General features: G+C 39.7%; 1 protein-coding gene across 27 annotated transcripts in view; it reads left to right on the top strand.

The window, feature by feature from the left end:
- The window catches only part of LOC110259998 (uncharacterized), a 494,473-nt gene that overhangs the window by 414,037 nt on the left and 57,871 nt on the right, over positions 1–22,565 (top strand). For 6 of the 27 annotated variants that reach the window (XR_014839726.1, XR_014839721.1, XR_014839729.1 and 3 more), the window contains one exon: positions 15,637–15,762. The exons of 17 other annotated variants lie outside the window; for them this stretch is intronic. Coding sequence is in view for 1 of the 10 variants with exons in the window: in XM_085016132.1 (XP_084872258.1) it covers positions 1,623–1,783 (161 nt within the window). In the remaining 9 variants the exon portion in view is untranslated. Of the gene's footprint in view, positions 1–1,622; positions 3,682–15,636; positions 15,763–22,565 lie in introns of those variants that run through there. 4 more of the 27 variants (XR_014839737.1, XR_014839744.1, XR_014839732.1 and 1 more) reach the window with 3 other exon arrangements.

Raw genomic sequence — 22,565 nt, 5'->3', positions numbered from 1 at the left:
CATAGAAGAATCTGATTCATTTTAGACACAGAATTATTGGATCAGACCAAGTATTTTACTTGGAAAGGAAAATTTGAAGAGGGATCCAAGATAGTGGCATAAGGAAGACCCTGAGCTCAGCTCTACCCACAGACACACTGAATCTATACCTACATATAAAGCAATTCTTCTTTAAGACCTGAGGGCTGATTAAACAACTACTGCACATAGAAGGAACATATAAAAACTGGTAGGAAAGACAGAGACATAGTACCTATGGGAACGCCACCCCCAAACACAGTGCCTTGAGTAGAGAGCAATATTGATCAGGAGCCCAGGCACAGACTTGGCCATGCTGGGACACAGCAAAAAGTAAATAACAGTTTAAAGGGCACCTAGACTATATAGGGAGGAGACCCATTTATTAACCCTAGAGCTCCTGCCAAACAGAGAACTTCTAGGGGCCTCTGAAGGTTGCGGGTGTCTCTGAGTTCCATTGTTTGAGTCTCCCTTGGACTTTACTGATCTGTACCCACTCCAGCTTCAGACATCATGTAAAGGTGACATATCCCAAAGACTGCCCCCAGCCAGGGTCCACACCAGCCCTAGTTGTCCCACCACAGTGCCTCAGAACAGTGCTCCCCAGGGACTGTTTCTGGCCCAGGCCCACTCTAACTTTAGCTGCTATGAAAGACAGCCTTAGGTGCAGTGCTTCCCAGGGACTGCCCCAGCCCATGCTTGCTCCAGCCCCAACAGCTCCAATAAGGTGGCCTTGTGCACAGCACTCCTTGGGGATGGTCCCTGGCCGAAATCCACTGTAGCTCCAGCTGGCTTACCAGAGCTGCCAAGTACAAGCAGTGTACACAGGGGGTGCTCTCACACAAATCCACTCATTTAAGACTAGGGGAGATAGCTATTTTGGCTTATTCTTAAAAATAAAAAACAAAAATAAAATAAGATGAAGAGACAGAGGAATGTGTTCCAAACAAAAAAACAAAATAAAGCCCCAGAAGAAAGCCCTAATGAAACAGAGAAGAGTAATTTACATGGTAAAAAGTTCAAAGAAACATTCTTGAAGGTGTTCATAGAACTCAGGAAAAGAATGCAGGAACTCAGTGAGAACTTCAACAAAGACTTAAAAGATATAAGAAAGAACCAATCAGAACTGAAAAGTACAATAACTGAAATAAAAAAAAAAAATACGCTAAAGGGAATCAACAGCAGATTAAATGACTCAGAAGAATGGATAAGTGATCCAGAAGGTAGAATAGTGGAAATCACCCAATCAGAACAGCACAAAGAAGAAAGAATTTTTTTTTTTGTCTTTTTTTGCCATTTCTTGGTCTGCTCCCATGGCATATGGAGGTTCCCGGGCTAGGGGTCTAATCGGAGCTGTAGCTGCCAGCCTACGCCAGAGCCACAGCAACACAGGATCCGAGCCGCGTCTGCAACCTACACCACAGCTCACGGCAACGCCGGATCGTTAACCCACTGAGCAAGGGCAGGGACGGAACCCGCAACCTCATGGTTCCTAGTCGGATTCGTTAACCACTGCGCCACGACGGGAACTCCAGAATTTTTTTTTAATGAGAGTTTAAGGGACCTTTGGGACAACATCAAGCATAATGATATTTGCATTATAGAGATCCCAGAAGGAGAGAGAGAGAAAGGGACAGAAAATGTCTTTGAAGAAATAATGGCTGAAAAATTCCCTAACTTGGAGAAGGAAGTGGACATCCAGGTACAGGAAGGTGAGAAACGCAAACAAGATGAACCCAAAGAGATCCACACCAAGACCAGTTAAAATGGCAAATTTATTTTTATATAATGATTTTTTTTCATTATAGCTAGTTTGCAGTGTTCTGTCAATTTTCTACTGTACAGCATGGTGACCCAGTTACACATACAAGTATACATCCTTTTTCTCACATTATCATGCTCCATCATAAGTGACTAGACATAGTTTCCAGTGCTACCCAGCAGGATCTCATTGCTTATCCATTCCAAAGGCAATAGTCTGCATCTATTAACCCCAAGTTTCCAATCCATCCCATTCCACCCCCCCCACCCCTTGGCAACCACAGGTCTATTCTCCAAATCCATGAGTTTCTTTTCTGTAGAAAGGTTCATTTGTGCCATATATTAGATTCCAGATATAAGTGATATCACATGGTATTTGTCTTTCTCTTTCTGACTTACTTCATTCAGTGTGAGAGTCTCTAGTTTCATGCACGCTGCTGCCAATGACATTATTTTTTTTTTTAATGGCTGAGTAGCATTCCATCGTGTATATACACCACATCTTCCTAATCCAATCATCTGTTGATGGACATTTGGGTTGTTTCCATGTCTTGGCTATTGTGAACAGTGCTTCAATGAACATGCAGGTGCATGTGTCTTTTTCAAGGAAAGTTTTATCTGGATATGTGCCCAAGAGTGGGGTTACTAGGTCATATGGTAGTTCTATGTATAGTTTTCTAAGGTACCTCCATGCTGTTCTCCATAATGGTTGTACCAGCTTCCATTCCCACCAACAGTGCAGGAGAGTTCTCTTTTCGCCACACCCCCTCTGGCATTTGTTATTTGTGAACTTATTAATGATGGCCATTCTGACTGGTGTGAGGTGGTATCTCCTGGTAGTTTTGATTTGCATTTCTCTAAAAATCAGTGATGTGGAACATTTTTTTCATGTGCTTGTTGGGCATTTGTATATCTTCTTTGGAGAAATGTCTATTAAAGTCTTCTTCCCATTTTTCAATTGGGTTGTTGGCTTTTTTGCTGTTGAGTTATATAAGTTGTTTGTATATTTTAGAGATTAAGCCCTTGTCAGTTGCATCATTTGAAACTGTTTTCTCCTATTCTGTAAGTGGTCTTTTTGGTTTCTTTTTGGTTTCCTTCACTGTGCAAAAGCTTGTCAGTTTGATTAGGTCCCATTAGTTTATTTTTGCTTTTATTTCTGTTGCTTTGGGAGACTGACCTGAGAAAATATTCATAAAGTTGATGTCAGAGAATGTTTTGCCTATGTTCTTTCCCAGGAGTTTGATGGTGTCTTGTCTTAAATTTAAGTCTTTCGGCCATTTTGAGTTTATTTTCATGCATGGTGTGAGGGTGTGTTCTAGTTTCACTGATTTGCACGTAGCTATTCAGGCTTCCCAGCAATATTTGCTGAAAAGACTGTCTTTTTCCCATAAAATGGCAAAATTTAAATATAAAGAGAGAACCTAAAGGCAGCAAGATAAAAACAATCACATGCAAAGCAAACCATAACATTATCAACTTTTTTTCAGCAGACACATACAGGCCAGAAGGGAGTAGCAGGATATATTTAAAGTGCTGAAAGGAAATGGTTTGTACATATGAACCTCATGGAAATTACAGGTCAAAAATCTCAAATTAATACACAAAAAAATACAGAGAAGAAATCCAAATATTACACTAAAGGAGTCCAACAAACTACAAGGGAAGAAACTAAGTGAAGAAGAGCAGAGAGAACTACAAAATCAACCAGAAGATCAACAAAATGGCAACTAGTATATATTTCTGAATAATTACTAAATGCCCCAATCAAAGATTGATAAACAGATAAGAAACCAGTCCCTTCTATAGACTTCCTTAAAAGACTCAGCTGCGATCTAAAGATACATGGAGACTAAAAGTAAAGGGATAGTAAAAAAAATTCCATGCAAAAGGAAAAGAAAAAAATCTGAGATAACAATACTCATATCAGACTGTAACTTAAATATTGTAACAAAAGACAAGGAAGGGCATTACATAATGATAAAGGGTACACTGTTATCAGGAGGATATAACATTTGGGAGTTCCCATCATGGTTCAGCAGTTAGCATCCATGAGGACATGGGTTTGATCCCTGGCCTCACTCAGTGGGTTGAGGATCCAGTGTTGTTGTGAGCTGTGGTATAGGTTGCAGACGTGGCTTGGATCCCACATTGCTGTGGCTGTGGCATAGGCCAGTGGCTTCAGCTCCAACTCGACCCCTAGCCTGGGAACCTTCATATGCCATGGGTGTGGCCCTAAAAAGACACAAGACAAATATATATATATATAATTTTTAAACATTTTTTAATTCAACATACGTGCACCTAAAGATGTAAGGCAGGTTTTGGAGTTCCCGTCGTGGCGCAGTGGTTAACGAATCTGACTAGGAACCATGAGGTTGCGGGTTCCGTCCCTGCCCTTGCTCAGTGGGTTAACAATCCGGCGTTGCCGTGAGCTGTGGTGTAGGTTGCAGACGCGGCTCGGATCCTGTGTTGCTGTGGCTCTGGCGTAGGCTGGTGGCTACAGCTCTGATTGGACCCCTAGCCTGGGAACCTCCATATGCCGCGGGAGCAGCCCAAGAAATAGCAAAAAGACAAGGAAAAAAAAAAAAGATGTAAGGCAGGTTTTAACCAAAACAAAGGGTGAATCAGACAGCAAGACAATAATAGTAGAGGAGTTTAACACTCCACTTACATCAACAGATAGATCATCTAGATGAAAAACCAGTAAGAAAGCACTAACCTGAAATGACACATCAGACCAGATAACTTTATATACGTGTGTGTGTGTGTGTGTATATATATATATGTAAAACATTTCATCCAAAAGCAGCATAATACACATTCTTTCAAGTGGAACATGGAACATCTCTAGAATAGATCACATTTTAGGCCACAGAACAAGTCTCATTAAATTTAAGATGATTGAAACCACGTAAAGCATTCTTTCCAACCTCAGTGGTATGAAACTAGAAATCAACTACAGGAAGAAAACTGGAGAAAACACAGACATGTACAGACTAAACCACATGCTACTGAACAACCAGTGTGTTAATGAGAAAATGGATTAAGAAATCAAATAAGTACATTGAGATAAATGAAAATGTTAACACAGGTGATGCAGCAAAAGTAGTTCTAGGAAGAATAAAGTGAATAGCTAACAGGCCTACCTCAAGAAGAAAGAAACATCTGAAATAGACAATGTAAGTATACATTTAAATTATAAAAAGACGAATAAGCCAAGTCCAAAGTTGATAGAAGGAAAGAAATGACAAGAATCAGAGCAGAAATAAATGAAATAGAGACTTAAAGTAGAAAAGATTGATGAAGCTAAGAATTGGCTCTATGAAAAGGTAAACAAAGTTTATAAATTTTTAGCCAGACTCTACAAGAGAAAAAGAGCCCAAATAAATAAAATCAGAAGTGAAAGAGGAGAAAAGGGAACTGACACCACAGAAATACAAAGGATCATAAGAGAATGTTGTGAACAATTATATGCCAACGAATTACACAACCTAGAAGAAATGGATAAATTCTTAGAAAAGTACAATATTCCATGACTGAATAATGAAGAAATATGAAAAAACTGATTGCTAATAAGAAGATGGAATTAATAACTCCCCCAAAACAAAGTCCAGGACCAGATGACTTCACAGTGAATTACACCAAACGTTTAAAGAAGAGTTAATACCTCCTTCTCAAATTATTTTAAAAAATAGAAGATGAGGGAACACTTTCACACTCATTTTATAAGGATGAAACATAAAACCAGACAAAAATGCCACCACCAAAAAAAAATGCATATAAATGTATATATATGTGTATATGTATATATATAGGCCAGTGTACCTTATGAACATAGATGCAAATAAAGCTCAACAAAATATTATCAAACCAAATTCAAAAATACATTAAAAGGATCATACAGTATGATCCAGCTTTCACACTGGTGATTCAAGAATGATTTAACATTCATAAATTAAAGTGATATACCACACTAAAAAAGAAAGAATGAAAATTACATGAACATCTCAATAGATGCAGAAAAAGCATTTGACAGAATTTATTGTCCATTCATATTAAAAAAAGACACTTAGCAAAATTGGTATAGAGAGAACATATCTCAACATAATAAAGGCCATTTATAACAAACTAACATCATACTCAAGTTAATATTATTCTCAATGGTGAAAACCTTTTCCTCTAAAATCAGAAACAAGACAGGAATGCCCAATCTTGCTACTTCTAAACGTAGTATTAGAATGTCTGGCCACAGGATTAAAACAAGAAAAAGGAACAAACATCATCCAAATTGGAAAGGAAGAAGTAAAACCCATGATTTGCAGATGACATGATACTCTGTATAGAAATCCCTAAAGTCTCCATCAAAAAAATCTATTAGAACTAATAAATGAATTCAGTAAAGTTGCAGGATACAAGATTAAGATTAATATACAGAAATGTGTTGCTTCTCCATATACTAATAATGAACTATCAGAAGGTGAAAGCAAGAAAATAATCTTGTTTAAAATTACATCAAAAAGAATAAAATACCTAAAAATAAATAAACTTAACCAAGGAAGCAAAAGGTCTTTACTCTGAAAACTATAAAACATTGGTAAAGGAAAATGAAGATGATACAAAGAAATGGAAAGATGCTCCATGATCTTAGATTAGAAGAAGTAATACTGCTAAAATGTTCATGCTACCCAAAGCAATCTACACATTTAATGTAATCCCTCCATCAATATAGCCATGATGGAGTTCCCATTGTGGCTCAGTAGGTTAAGAAACCAACATAGTGTCTGTGAGGATGCAGGTTTGATCCCTAGCTTTGCTCAGCGGGTTAAGGATCCAGCATTGCCACAAGCTGTAGTGTATGTCACAGATGCAGCATTGCCACAAGCTGTAGTGTATGTCACAGATGCAGTCCAGATCTGCTATAGCTGTGGCTGTGGTGTAGGCCTGTAGCTGTAGCCCTGATTGGACTCCTAGCCTGGGAACTTCCATATGCCACAGGTGTGTCCTTAAAAAGAAAAAAGAAAATAAACTACCTGTGACATTTTTCATAGAACAAAAACAAATCTAAGATTTGTATGGATGGAAACAACCTAAATGTCCATTGACAGTTGAATGGATTAAGAAGATGTGGTATATATACATGATGGAATACTACTCAGTCATAAAAAAGAACAAAATAATGCCATTTTCAGCAACATGAATGGAACTAGAGATGCATACTAAGTGAAGTAAGTCAGAAAGAGAAGGACAAATAGTGTATGATTATCACTTATATATGGAATCTAATATACAGTGCAAATGAAGCTTTCCATAGAAAAGAAACTCATGGACTTGGAGAACAGAGTTGTGGTTGCCAAGGGGGAGGGGGAGAGAGTGGGCTGGACTGGGAGTTTGGGGTTAATAAAGGCAAACTATTACATTGGAAGTGGATAAGCAATGGGATCCTGCTGTATAGCACAGGGAACTATATCTAGTCTCTTGTGATGGAACATGATGGAGGATAATTTGAGAAAAAGAATATATATATATATAAATATATATAAAATGTATACACACACACATATATATGTATGACTGGGTCACTTTTCTTTACAGGAGAAATGGACAGAACACTGTAAATCAACTGTAATGAAAAAATAAAAATCAAAAAAAAATTTTAGTCTTCAAAGAAAAATAATAAATACATAAAATTTATATGGAACCATTAAAGGACCCAAATTGCCAAAGCATTCTTGAGAAAAAAGAACAAAACTGGAAGTATCACACTTCCTGGATTCAGACTATACTGCAAAGCTAAAGTAATCAAAACAGTATGATTTTGACATAAGATCAGTAGAGCAGGATAGAGAACCCAGGAAAAACCCTGGCACTTATAGTCAATTAATCTGTAACAAAGAAAGCAAGAATATACAATGGGGAAAAAACAGTCTCTTCAATAAATTGTGTTGGGAAAACCAGACAGCTACATGTAAAAGAATGAATGTAAAACATTTTCTCATAACATGTACAAAAGCTCAGAAAGTATTAGAGATTAATTATAAAACCAGAAACCATAAAACTCTTAGATTAAAACATAGAACACTCTGACGTAAATCATAGCAATATTTCTTTTTGGATCTATCTCCTAAGTCTTGGAAATAAAAGCAAAAAAAGAAAAAAACAAGTGCCACCTGACTAAACATAAAAGCTTTTGCACAACAACAACAGAAAAACCATCAAGAAGAAAAGATAATCTACTGAATGGGAGAAAATATTTGCAAATGATATTGACAGATAAGGGATTAATATTAAAAATGTATAAACAGCTCATACAACTCAATGTCAAAAAAAAAAACTTGATTAAAAAAATGGGCAAAGGACCTGAATAGACATTTTCCTAAAGGAGGCATGTAGGTGGCCAACAGGCCCTTGAAAAGATGCTCAACATCTAAGGAGCAGGGAACTGCAAATCAAAACAATAATGAGGTACCACCTCAACCTGTCAGAATGGCTGTCAGCCAAAAGACCACTAATAACAAATGTTGGTGAGGATGGAAAAAGGGAACCCTGGTACACTGTTGGTGGGAATATAAATTGGTACTGCCACAATGGAAAACGGTATGGAGGGTCCTCAAAAAACTAAAAACAGAACTATGATGTGGTCCAGCAATTCCACTCCTGGATATGTATCTGAAAAAAAAATACACTAATTTGAAAAGATTTGTACACCCTAATGTTCCTAGCAAGATTATTTACAATGGCCAAGATATGAAAGCAATCTGTGTCTGTAAACAAATGAATGGATTAAAAAAAAAAGATAGATAGATAGATAGGTGGGTAGGTAGATAACAAAAATATTATTCAGCCATAAGGAAGAATGAAATTTGCTATTTGCAACATGAGTGGGCATGGAGGTTATTATGTTTAGTGAAATAAGTCAGAGAAAGACAGGTACTTCATATTATCACTTGAATGTGAAATCCAAAAAAAAAAAAAAAAAAAAGAAGAGAATGAATGAATATGGCAAACAGAAACAGCCTTACAGATATAGAGGACAAACTAGTAGTTACCTGTGGGAAAGGGGAAGGGGAGAAGCTACAAGAAAGGTAGGGAGTTAGGAGGTAAAAACTGCTATGTATAAAATAAATAAGGTACAAGGGTATGTTGTACAGCACAAGGATTATAGCCAATATTTTCTAATAACTTTAAATGGAATATAATCCATAAAAATAATGAATCACCATGTTGTACATCTGAAACTAATACAATATTATAAATCAACTATGCTTTAATCAAAATATGAAATAAACAGAATGGCCAAAATTCAAAATATTAACATCACAGTATCCTGGTGAGGATATGGAGCAATAGAAAGTTTCATTCATTGCTGATGGGAATGCAAAATGATATAGCTAGTTTGGAAGACAGTGGCAGCTTCTTTTCAGCAAATCATACTCTTACCATGTGGTCCAGCAATCTCGCTGGACTCTAGGATTTGAAAACTACATCACACAAAAATCAGCACATGGGTGTTTATAGCAGATTAATTTTTAATTTCCCAAACCTAGAAGTAACCAGGATTTCATTCAGTATGTGAATGGATAAATAAACTGTGGTACATTCATACAATGAAATATTATTCAGCACTAAAAAGAACTATTTCATCATGAAAAGACATGGGGGAAATGTAAATACGTATTATTAAGCAAAAGAAGCCAATTTGAAAAAGCTACATACTGTGTGATTTCAACTATGTAACATTCTGGAGAAGACAAAAAACTAACGAGTTAGTAAAAAAAAAAATTCATTGGTTTCAGGGGTTGAATGTGGGGCGTAGGAATGAATAGATAGAACACAGAGGATTGTTGGCACAGGGAAATCTCTCTGTGATGTCAAAGTGATGGATACATGTCATTATATATTTATCTAAACCCACAGAATGGGTGACACCTAGTGTGAACCCTAATATAAAATGTGGACTCTGGGTGATAATGATGTGTCAATGTAGGTTCATCAGTTGTAACGATTACCTACCATGCTGGTGGGAGTGTAATAATGAGGGAAGCTTTGTGTGAGTGCACTTCCCACTCAATTTTTCTGTGATCCTAAAACCGCTCTTTTAAAAAGTCCATTAAAAAAAGAAAGATGTTGAGTCCCATTGCATATTCGCTAATACAGGGATTTAAGATAGTATTTCACATATGGTAATATTATGAACCACTTTATGCCAATAAATCCAGAATTTAGATGAAAAAGGCTAATTTCTTGAGAAGAAAAACAATGTACCAAAACTTGTACAAAAACAAGTAAAAGATCTGTGTAGATCTTTATCTATTTAATAAATTGAATTCTTTATTAACAACTACCTCAAAGAAAACCTAAAGTTTGGATGATTTCACTGATGAATTCTAGCAGACATTAAAGGAAGAAATAACACCAAAAATACACAAACTTGTTCTGAAAATAGCCTAGAAGTGAACACTTCTCAGTTTCCCTAGTACTAAAACCTGATAAGGACACTAAAATCAAAGGAATTCACAACCACGAACATGAAAATTCTTAACAAATCATTAGTAAATTGAACCAAGCAATTTGTAAAAAGGATAACACATCATGACCAAGTGTATCTTATCCTAAGAATGCAAGGTTATTTTAACATTCAAAAGTCAAACGAAGCAATTACTAATATTAACCAACTTAAAGACAAAAAAACATATGACATGATAAATGCATGAAAAAAATTGACAAAGTTTAACAACCATTCATTACATAACTCTCAGCAAACTAGAAAAGGACTTCCTAGAATGTTATCTCATTTAAATTTGTGCACTTGTTATACTGAGATCATATATTCTTTTACATGTTTCTTAGCTTTTTAGGTTTTTCTCTTCCATGAGTTGCCTATTTATGGTCTGTTAGGGACTTATTGTTTATCTTATTAATTTATATGATCTAAGATTATGTCATAAAGGCAGCTAATGTTCACCAGTATCTACATCTACTCTTTCCTGGGGATGCCACCAAACTACGATTCCTGGTTAATTCCCCATCATTCTTGCCTCTAGGTAAGACCGTGTACCTGAGTTCTGGTCAAAGAAAAGTGAACAAAACTATGTATGCCATTTGTAAGCCAGTCTCGTGTAGCATATCGTGCAAACTTTCATGCAATAATTATCTATCTGCCTCTGTTTCCTGTTTGGCATTAAGTCAAGGATTCTGAGGCTGTGGATAATGACAGATGGAAAAAGCCTAGATCTCTGAGTTACTACTTGTAGGAGAGCTATTCAGGAGACCTGCCCAACCAGTAACACCCACAATGGACTTAGTACAAATGAAAAAGATACTTTCATATAAAGGTAAAAGGTGAGATTTGGAGATGTGTCAGAGATGTCAACCTAATTTATAAACTGCCTTGCACAGCACTGATTTGTCATAAGTATATTTCTCTCCCAAATAGCTATTCTTGTGTAACTAAAAAAAATATATGTAAATGTTCTTTTCTTCCTTTATTTCTTCATCCTACAAATATTTTTTGTGTATCTCCTATGTTCAGGCACTATTCTAGGCACTAAGTTTATAGCAGTGGAAAACTGAGGCAAAAGTATCTACCTTTATTGTGTTTATATTTTAGTGCAGAGAAACTGACAGTAAATAAGTAAAGTTATAACTTCACATGGAATAAGTTCTACACACAAAAATAAAGTAGAGGACTAAGGGATATCAGGATGAGGGTTACACTTTTTTTGTTGTTCTGTTTTGTTTTTGTTGTGGGGTTTTTTTTGTTTTGGTTTGGTTTTTTGTTTGTTTGTTTGTTTGTTTGTTTGTTTGTCTTTTTGCCTTTTCTAGGGCCGCTCCCGTGGCATATGGAGGTTCCCAGGCTAGGGGTCGAATCGGAGCCATAGCTGCCAGCCTACGCCAGAGCCACAGCAGCTCGGGATCCGAGCCGCGTCTGCAACCAACACCACAGCTCACAGCAACGCTGGAGCCTTAACCCACTGAGCAAGTCCAGGGACTGAACCCCAAACCTCATGGTTCCTAGTCGGATTCGTTAACCACTGTGCCACGATGGGCACTCCGAGGGTTACAGTTTTTTTTTTTTTTTTTTGTCTTTTTTGCTATTTCTTGGGCCGCCCCTGCGGCATATGGAGGTTCCCAGGCTAGGGGTCGAATCGGAGCCATAGCCACCGGCCTACGCCAGAGCCACAGCAACGCGGGATCCAAGCCGCGTCTGCAACCTACACCACAGCTCATGGCAACGCCAGATCCTTAACCCACTGAGCAAGGGCAGGGACCGAACCCGCAACCTCATGGTTCCTAGTCAGATTCGTTAACCACTGCGCCACGACGGGAACTCCAAGGGTTACAGTTTTAAATAGTGTGGTCTGTGAAGGGCTTGCTGAGAAGGTGTCATTTGGGCAAATATTTAAGGGAGATGAGTTAGCTGTGAAGATATCTGGAAGAGGAATGATCCAGGCAAAAGAAAAAAAACGAATTTTTTAAAAAAATTCCCAAGGCAGAAGCATGCCTGACGTGTTCAAAAAACACATCCAAGGAGCTGAGTGGTGTTTGAGCGCGTGAGTAAAATAGAGGTGACCTTCCAAGAGGTAAGGCTTGGGTGGCAGACCTGTGAGGCCTTCTGGCCATTGTGAGAATCTGAGCTTTTCCTCCCAGAGTCAGGGGAAGCCTCCGTTAAAGATCTGACATGATGGGCTCTGGCTACTATGATGAGCCTGGGCTGTACATGTCAAAGGCAAAATAGAGAGGTCAGTTAGAAACGACTGCAATCACTGAGGTGATGGATGATGGGGGCTTGGGCCAGGGGAATTGCCTGTAAGTGCTGAGAAGTGGTCAGATTGCCGATATATTTTGAAGATAATAGCCAACAGGATTTCCCACTCAGTCAGAGGTAAGGATAAGAAAAAGAGGCTTGAGCAACTGGAAGAATGAAATGTCATTTTCTGAAATAGGGAAGGGGTGCATGCATGAGAAGATCAGGAGCTCCACCGGGGAAGTGACAGCCTGTGATGTTTATTAGACTTCCAAGTGGAGATGTCAAGTGGGCAGTTGGATATATGCGTCTAGAGTTCAGGGGAGAAGTCTGGGCTGGAGACATACATTTCCAAGCAGTCAACACTTTCTGGTATTTAGAACCATAATTCAGGATGAGATCACCAAGGGAGTGAGCAGAGATAGGGAAGAAAGATGAAGGACTGAGCCTCCTTTGGCTCAGAGCTAATGGTCCATACGTTAATTGTGTCCCATATTATGCAACCTCCACCATCCTCTTCATCGATGGGCACTGGCTTGGTGGAATATGCCATATACTCTGGGAACCATATTGGGAACTTCCCCAATCAACTCCTGCTCTAAATTCCTCGCTAACTCAGGGGTATTTGCAAAGGCGCAGCAGCTTTATCTGTTGTATCCCCTCTGCCACTTATTGCATTCTGTAGACCCTTTGATTTATAATGACTAAAGAATGGGCTGCAAGTATTGGCACTGGGCCTATAGCAAAGAAACAAAGGCAGGATGTCATTTTGGGTGTTAAATGCAAATTATGAGGTCACTATAAGTTCCTTCACTGAAGTGACTGAGGAAATAAAGATAAAAGTAGGCAGGCAGAAGTTGAAACCCTTTGATATTAAGAAATGTGCTGTAAATATCATTGCAGCCTGTGGGAATCAACCTATATCTGTAGTCAGCAGTGGCTCAAAGAAACTGTGGGAGGACACATTTGTGACCTCAGGAGACTTAAAGAGCAAAGAACAGTGATGGCCAAGAACACATTTCCATGTGGATGGCTTAGAGCCGATGTGGCTATTCTAAAAGCACAGGGTATCTTTCCACCTGCCTCAAGCAAGGTGTAAAATGTGTGCCTGTTATATTGAAGACAAACCACTTTACCAACATGCTTGACTTTGTTATATTTTCTAATGTACAAATATTTTACATTTTATGTAATCAAATCCATAGATATTTCTGTTTATTTCTTCCTTTTTTTTTTTTCAGGGCCATGCCCATAGCATATGGAAATTCCCAGGCTAGGGGTTGAATCAGAGCTATAGCTGCTGTCCTATACCACAGCCACAGTAAGGTGGGATCTGCATCTATGACCTACCCCATAGCCTCTGGCAACACTGAATCCTTAAGCCATCGAATAAGGCCAGAAATCAAACCCATGTGCTCACAGACACTATATCAGGTTCTTAACCCTCTGAGCCACAACAGTGACTCCTGTTTCTTCCATTGTTCTTATGCTTAAAAATATTTCTCAGTCTGGAGTTCCCATCATGGCTCAGTGGTTAACGAATCCGACTAGGAACCATGAGGGTGTGGGTTTGATCCCTGGCCTTGCTCAGTGGGTTAAGGATCTGGCGTCGCTGTGAGCTGTGGTGTAGGTTGCAGATGTGGCTCAGATCCCGTGTTGCTGTGGCTCTGGTGTATGCTGGGAGCTACAGCTCCGATTGGACCCCTAGCCTGGGAACCTCTGATTGAACCCCTAGCCGTGGGAGCCGCCCCAAAAATGGCAAAAAGACAAAAAAAAAAAAAAAAAAATTTCTCAGTCTGTTACTTCTAGTTAGTAGAAGTCCAAATCTACTACTTCTCGCTATTGCTCAGTCCAAGTTACTTCACCATTAGTTTTAGTGAACATTACATATTCCACCAGATAAATGCACCAAGAAGCAGAATGGTTTGTTGTATTCTTGCCACTGCTTTTTAATGTTGAATTCCACCTTTGGCTGTGAGGACAGTCTTTGGGTATATGAAGGACCTGTTGGAGTCCCAGCCTTGAGCTCAGATGCCCCCATCCCATGCACTTTCCCCTCTTCAACCAGACCTCTCTTTATCAACATCCTTCTAGAAACAGAATGACTGCTGACATGGAAGGGACTTCTCACCTCAGGGGTGAGTTTGCACACCCATTAAAGCACTGTGACCCCAGAGTGCTAACTCACTTGCCTTACACCCAGATTCCTGCTCTCTCCCAGGACACTCAAGGTTACCTGGGGACTTTGTGTTGCTTGTTCTTCCCGGTGCTGTCAGTGTCTCTCTGAGTCTCAGGGTCCTGCATGACCTACTTTTCTGAGGTGATAAACTCACACCTAAGAGTCTGCTAGGACTCTTGAGTGGGAGCTGCTGCTTCTCTGCTGAAGGACCTTGGGTGTCAGAGCATAGAATCTTAGCTCTGTCCCCCACAGAGCACAGGGATGTGGCAGAACAAACGCCAGTCTCGGGTCCGAAGATCTGAACCACAGTACTGTTCCATCCTGGTTCAGTGTGTCCACAGCAACTTGGGTCATCCCTCTGGGTCTTACCATCCTCACCTATAATGTTCCATCTCTTAAGACCCCTTCTGGATTAAAGAGTCCAGCATTGTTTGATTCAGTATCACATGGAACTTCCCATGGTCTTTCAGGCAAGGTGAAGTAGGAAAAGGTATTGGCAGATAAAAGTGGATTATCCTAAATATATTGCTCAGGTGTCACTGTGTCCTGGTTCCAGGAGAGAATTACACCCTCATGCTGTAAGGTATTCATTGTGTGTAATGAATTAGCTCCTCTCCTAGGCATCTAGAATGATACTAAGTCTCAGCCTTGAGAGAACAAGAAAATTGTCACTCAGAACACTTTCTGTGTTCAGCAGTTCACATAAGTTGCAAAATCGTGTTCAACTTTGATGGCCCTGGGGTGGCTGCGGTTGTGTGTGTCTGTCTGTGTCTCTGTGTGTGTCTGTGTGTGTATGTTGTGCATGTTCAAGTTAAGATGGGAGGAAATTACCTTTGCAGCAAACCAAAGGAATCATGCAGCCAGTGAGGTCAGCATCTGGGCTCTCCAGAAAGATAAACCATGGTCCTAATGTCCTGTGTCCTTCCGTCCATAGGCAAAGCTTCCCCTGGACAGTCACTCCTGCACTGCAGGGGTGTGACCCAAAGCTCTTCTTTTGGAGGCTGGATGTGAATGAGTGCCCGTTACAAAAGAGTGGGAGGAATATTTGACTTTATTTCAGGTAAATCTGGAAAATGCTGGATCCAACAAATTTCTTTACTGCAGGACATCTCTGGGCCTTAGCATAGTATATGTGTTTTGTTATTTAGGAAAGGGCAACATTTGTTAAATTGATAGTCTTTGCAAGTCTTTTGTTGAGGGAACCCTCACTAGACTAAAGCTTCTGAGACAAAAACTGGATGGAAATCAGTACAATAAAGTTCCATGTGACGTGTCCCTGGATACTCTCTACTTTAGGTCAGGATTGGAACCTTGAACTCAACCTCAGAGAGCAAGTTTAGAAAATTCTCTTAGACAGTAGAGGGTTCCCTGACTGAAATTCCATCTGTATTAGGAGATTGCCTTCTTTGTCTGCTGGCAAGATTGGGCCTGCTCTTGTCACTGGAGGTGCACAGTGCCTATCGTGTAAGGCATGCCCCACTCTTACTTCCATCCACCAACCAGAAGCTGTTGTTTAGGTTGGCTTTGGGAGCAAACTCTAGTGGACAAGGCTAAGCACTTGCCTGCTGTTTTCCATAGGCGTCATCTCTAAAAGTGCAAGCAGAATACAAACATTCTATCAATATCCCAAGAGGTTACCCCTACCCCAGGACCAAAACTTTCTTTTATAGGATGCCTCTGTTAACCTCGACTTTATTACATTACCTCCAAATCCAATAAAACGATTACAAAAACAAAATTAAGAATGACTAAATAAATAAAGTGGGGGCAAATTCATAAGCATTTCTGTAAGTAAATTGAGGTAAGATCTTTAAATGATCCTTTCAATACAAAAGCCAGATTTTCATAAATATTATTTCTTAAGATACTTCCGTAGTTTTAAAGAAACTTATAAATAGACTTCAAAGCCAAAATGAACAGAAAATTTTATCTTATGATCTCGAGTAAGAACCAAAACCTTAATGGTCTTAACCTTTTATTCATAAGGAGTTGTTTATAGTTGCTTAATCCGCTGACTCAAGCTCCATATTCGAAATTATTTGATGATAAATTATCATATTTGTATAGACTTATAGGAGCTAAGGTTTGAGAAGCAAAGGGTGCCAGTAAACAGAAGCAAGCATTAAAAAAAAAAAATCTAACTTCCCTTCCCCTGACCAACTCTAACGGAGACATTAAAGGGGCCTTTGATGAACAATTGGGGAGCCGACCAAAAGGCCCAATTTCAGTTTCAACAAGTCATCAAATATTATATGAGTCAATTACATAAACATTGGAATTTCCCAACATCTGATTCCAATAGCAGGAGAGCAGCCCAGGTTCACAATGGAGATTTCTCAATAGGCAATGCAGTTTTCCAGGTAATTAAAACTGTTTGTATAGGAGAGCAGATTTATCTTCTGAAACCATTTTAGCACTAGTGCTCTCCTGAGTGGTATCAGTTGACACACTGCATAATCTAGAACAGACTAATTGCAGCATGATTTCTAATTTTTCTGCAGCCATGTAAATGAGCTGAAGTCTGCACAGGTGGAGCCCATTAGAGTGAATGATTTCCCTCTCATGTTGTTATCTTCATTTGCCGTTGTCTTATCAACTCCAAGTAGGAAATCTGCTGTCATGAAAGGCAGGCGAGGGAACAATGTCTGGCTGAAAAGTCTTGTTTCATTATTTTTTAATTCATATGGTCCTACCTGTTTAATGCAGTCTTCTGATTAGCATGCTAGGCAGCCAGTAATGCAGTTTTATTTAAATAAGGAGGCAGGGCTTTGATTTAAACTAAGAAATCATCTCCCATTTCTTATCAGAGGACAAGGATTCATGATTCAATAATACATGAATTTAATAATGCATAATGGTAGACTTCACAGGTACTAAATAGCAATACCGGAGTGGGTTAGTATGCTCCTTGGTCATCATCTCCAAGTCCCAGTCTGGTTTATCCACACCCCCTCCCTTCATCTCTTCCATTACTTCCTGTCAGCGAAAGAGTTGTGCAGTTGGCCGTACTCCTCTGATGCTGCCAAGAGCCTAACTCGAGGGCTGCATCTTCATTTTATGACTGTGTTTAATAGCTGTTAAACTGCTGGACTTTAGCCTTTTCAAGAATTCCCAAATTGGACCCAAGGGAGACTTGAAAGGATTGGGAGGGAGAGGATGAGGAAAGAAAAGAACTTCATTCCCTACCATTAATTGCGTTTTCCGCTGAGGTATCTCACCATCACTTCATTATAGTGAGGGAAGCCATCTGCAGTGCATCTGCGTTGACCGGGGGCCCCAGTCTCTTCACAGCTCCACTTGGGTTTCACAGCTCAGGGATACCTGAGTCTGGCAGCCCAGTGACAGTTCAACTTGGCATTCCTTCCTTTTGGTTTGTGTGGCTCTTTTTGCTGTGGGCTGTCCAGAGGGTGGCATGCCATTCTGGCCGATCTCGAAAGCCAAATGTGCAAGGAATTTCAGTCTGCCCAATTGAATTCCCTGAGTTGCTTGACCAGCAGGAAAGCCAAGTGAATCAGACATGCATTGCTTTTCATCATCCATTTATTTGTTTTTCATTTTATTCAATTTGGAAAATTAGATAAAGCTGGCCCACTCCATGCTCTTACTGCTTTCATCTGAATATAATGGGTTAAGCCTTTTTTTTTTTTTTAAGAATTTGGAAAATTTTATTTAGGGGAAAATCAAATTGCACATGTGGAATCTTCTTGGCAAGTGCATGAGCACAAAATGTGCTAAGTTTGTAAGAAAGATTAATTACGCATTTAGAATGTTTTTCATATGCTACAGAATGTTTCTCAAAAAGCACAAATGTGTGTTATTAGGTGACCTGAAGAAAACTACCTCGCTGGCTTCAGTGAGTTTGTGAAACCAAATGTGTGATGTGGTCAGTAATACCATGGATGGATTCCATTTGGCTTGTTTCAGGACAATAAGTACTAAAATCACAAAAATATGATAACCTCTTTGCAATCAGGACCTTTTTTGTATGCTTTCTTTATTTATCCACAAAGATCTGTACCTGTTTATGTTCCTGTTGTATGTTAACCCTTGCTGCAAACTTTGGGTATTAAAATGATAGTCTTCCCTCAGAAGCTCATAGTCAGGACAAATGGGAAGAGAGGAAACACGCACAAATCTGGACAGTGATGTAAGAGAGTTGTATGTACAATGTTGCAAGAGCACAGAGAAGGAACGCTCCAAGAACTAGGCACTGAGTAATTCCTCAAAAAAGACTTGTGAAATTGTAATTTCAAGGGTCCATTCCCTAAGGCATGATTGAATTGGTGGGGCTCTGAGTCAATAATTTTTACTTTCTAGTCACTTGTGTAGTCAGAAGTTGATCTGATTTTGACGTAGTTTATATGGTTCCTTTGGCCAAAATCACTGAATAAACTGGGCAAAGAAAAGCCCACTAAAAGTAATCCTCAGTGTTTCTAAAATCCAATTCACTCTTCCTTAGAGTTTATGGGTTTGTAAATATATGCTGGAAAGGAGATTATTTTATGTTTATTTTACTTTTATGTCTTTGTAAATTATATTCCTCAAGAAGCCTTTAAGGTGAATTATAATAAACATACACGTGCATAAGCACACAAGCACTAAGGTAGTTAAGACAGAAATAAAAAGAAAATAGAACCAATAGAAAGAAGGTACAATTGTACAGGATCAGGGCCTGAGATAATTGTGATAACTAAGCTTGAAGCTTCTTAGAAGTTGAATACATTACTGTGTAAATAGTTGAAGAAATATGGTTCAAACTATAGTTCTTTTCTGGTCTGGTCTTTTGCCCATTTCTCCTGCCAGGGTAAGGTGGGAGAGGGGGCAATAAAAGCATAGAACACCCATAAATCAACTCTAATCTCTAGTGGCATTTTCCATTCACCGTCTTATAGAAGGTCATAGAATGAATTTTTCACCCTCAACAGAATTTTGCTTTCTATAATCCCCCCACTTAAGAAGATTGTATTCTGGGAATTTTTCCCGGGGAGTCAAAATGGGATGTCAGATTCATTATCTTACACCCTGCTTGGAGCACTAATCCAGACTTTGCTACAGGAACTTGCTTTACAGGTGGTTGCTGAAGTTACAGTATTTTTCTTTATATTTAAAGTTAATCCAGTTCAGTATCAATAGCAAATCCTCTTAAAACATGTACATAGGAGGCCAAGCCAGTATTTTGACATTCCTGGCTGGGAACGATGCCATTAACACCTTCAATTAATCTCCATGCAAGGTCATTAGGCGGCCCAGCTTCAAGACCATATGTTAAGACATTATTAGTTTCCCTGCAAGGGGAGCGTTTGGTCAGTTACAACTAGAAACAGATGCCCACCAATAGGATCAGAAGGGAATAGTTGCCTTGGTTATGACACCTCACCTGTCACCAGGATGAGGCAGGGAGCTCCTTAACTAATTACTGAAGTGGGGATTTCACAATTTCAGGCCCTTTATGAAGTTTATTACTCTAAATTATAAACAACAGGAGAGAGAAAAAGATAAAGCTCCATAGAGGAAACTGATCTGGTTGAAAATGTGCATCTTAGGAAATCGTCTAATGTATTTCCTGGAGCACCAGAAAAAAATAATGGACTAGGTATCAGGAGAATGTGATTTGAATCTTTATTGTACCACTATGTAGGCGTGTAGTCTAGGAAGGCTTACCAAACCTCCATGCTTCATGTTTTCACCCCTAAAAATTGAGGCGGGGGAAGTTTTAGGGTGCCAGAAAAGGGCATTATCAGATGAAACAGTGCATGGGAAATGTGTCTTGAAAACTAAAAATCATTCTTTAAGTTCAAGGTGTGCTCAATTTTTATAACTGACAAATTACAGTTTCTGTGGAGTAGCATGTATTTGGGTGTAATCCCCTAGCTACTGGCCAAATCGACCTAAATTAATCTATTGTGAGGATCACTGTCCCTTGATTGATTATAAACTCTTTGTCTAAAAGAACCACCATTTGAGTTGCATTCAAAGTATGACAGATGTAGAGTTCTCTGCGCTGCTACTGAAGAGTATGGAACGGAAGAGACCCGTTCCCAGGACAGTGTGCACAGCGAAGAGTCTCAGGGAGATGTGGCGAAGGCTGGCTTTACCATCTGCCAAAGCTGAGTCTCATTAAATAAGCCAGCAGTAGTCACAAAAAGGCTCTTAGAGGACTTGTTCTCAAACTTGAGTGTATATCAGAATCACCGTGAAATACTGTAAAAGCACAAATGCCTGGACTGCACTGCTGGTAGGTCTGGGAGGGACCTGAGAATCTGAATTACTAAGTTCCCAGGTGAGTCTAATGCTGTGCTCAGGACCATGCATTAAGTTAGCACTGCATCATAGTAGTCACCTGCATTGGTTGAAAATTAGACAGATTTGGTTTTCCAAGGTGTTTCTGATCCCCGAGTTGCCCAGAGAGGAATTCTCCTCTCCCCCTCCAGTGAGAGTCACTGAGCTTCATTAATTGTATTTATTGGTCTCCTACCGAGGAATTTATTTGATAAAACTTGTGCTGCACCCATGCCAAATACACTGAAAGCCAAGATACTCAGAAAATGTCTGACACCCTTCAGACTCTAACTTTCTGCAAATGTCTGTGACTTGGTGGCCCAGAAGAACCTTGAACATCCTTGCATCCAGATATCGCAACAGAATGTCATGAATAATCCCTGAATCACCAACTTTCTTCCAGTTTAAGAGCAGCTCAGGGGTCTGTAAGCCTAAAGCACTCAACTCAGCATCATGTGTCACTTCAGTAACTTGAATGTGAACAGAGTTCTCTGGAAGGAAAGGATTCACTTCCAGGAGGGGAGCTAACATTTTTTGAAATTTAAGTCACCAGCCAGCTTTTCCCCTGGTACTCTGAAGTTAATTAAACATTTGCTGCTTCAGCGCCTCCATGCATTTCCCACTTATTATGCTCCTTAGGTCTAGGTGTTGGACCTGCATTTAATAAACAGCAGCAAAACAACCACTTTGGGATTGTCAGTATCAGTGGCTCAAGGGAAGCAGGAGAGAGTTTGGGGGATAGGGAGCCTCAAGACCAAGACTGTAGATGGTGAGCAGGCAGTGACCCAGTAGACTTCAGATGTCCTCCAGAGCATTGTTTAGGTTTCTGAAGTCCTTGTAGCCTTTCCCTGAGAAAATTGCTAGTAGCCTGGATGTTGGGACCATGTTGAATAGTAGTAAGTATTGCTATTATTGATGTTATTGTCCATCAGGTATTGGTTCCAAGCAGTCTGCTAGCATCACCTGTCATTTTCCTAATAGGCATTTTCCTCATACACGTTTTCCTAGTTCTCACTGTAACACCCAAGGTAGGCTTTTTCCCTCTAGAAGAAGAAACTGAGGCTCAGAGTGCTTCAGTGTCATTCCTGAGGCTTCTTAGCTAGAAGAAGCATATGTAGTTGGGACTTGCGCTCGGGTGAGCCTGGCTCAAGAGTCAGTTCACCACCATGGTTATCCGCTTCCAAACTGCCCACCAGTCCCTCCCCTCTGTACCACCAGTGGTCCCCTTATCTCCTGAGAATCTGAAGATTTACACTCTGAAGACTGGCAGCCATGCTTCACATTTGGAAATCACTCCCTCAGGCTGCTCTTAGCCCTGCCCTGATTTCATTCAGACTCCAGGCTTAGGACCCCAGGCTGGGCGGGGCTGTGGCAGCCTTTGGCAGTGGGTGCAGCTGGACTTCGTCTGGCTGACCCCTGCCCTGCATTGACGTTGCTCTTCCTCATCCATGGCACCCAGAAGCAGGAATCCACTACCTTTCAGACTAAGAAAAGAGATCCCTGGGATTGCTAACGCAGGAATCGCCTCTGTAGCAGCTGAGAGGAAGTCCGGAGAGGGGATCGTTGTGTCCACACTCAGGAGCC

Source organism: Sus scrofa, chromosome 3 (assembly GCF_054392235.1).
Source record: "Sus scrofa isolate SSC_HxYL_T2T_F1_AM1 chromosome 3, Sscrofa_HxYL_maternal_Yorkshire_Landrace_v2.0, whole genome shotgun sequence".
Taxonomy (NCBI): Eukaryota; Metazoa; Chordata; class Mammalia; order Artiodactyla; family Suidae; genus Sus; species Sus scrofa.
This window is presented reverse-complemented; position numbering and strand designations above follow the sequence as displayed.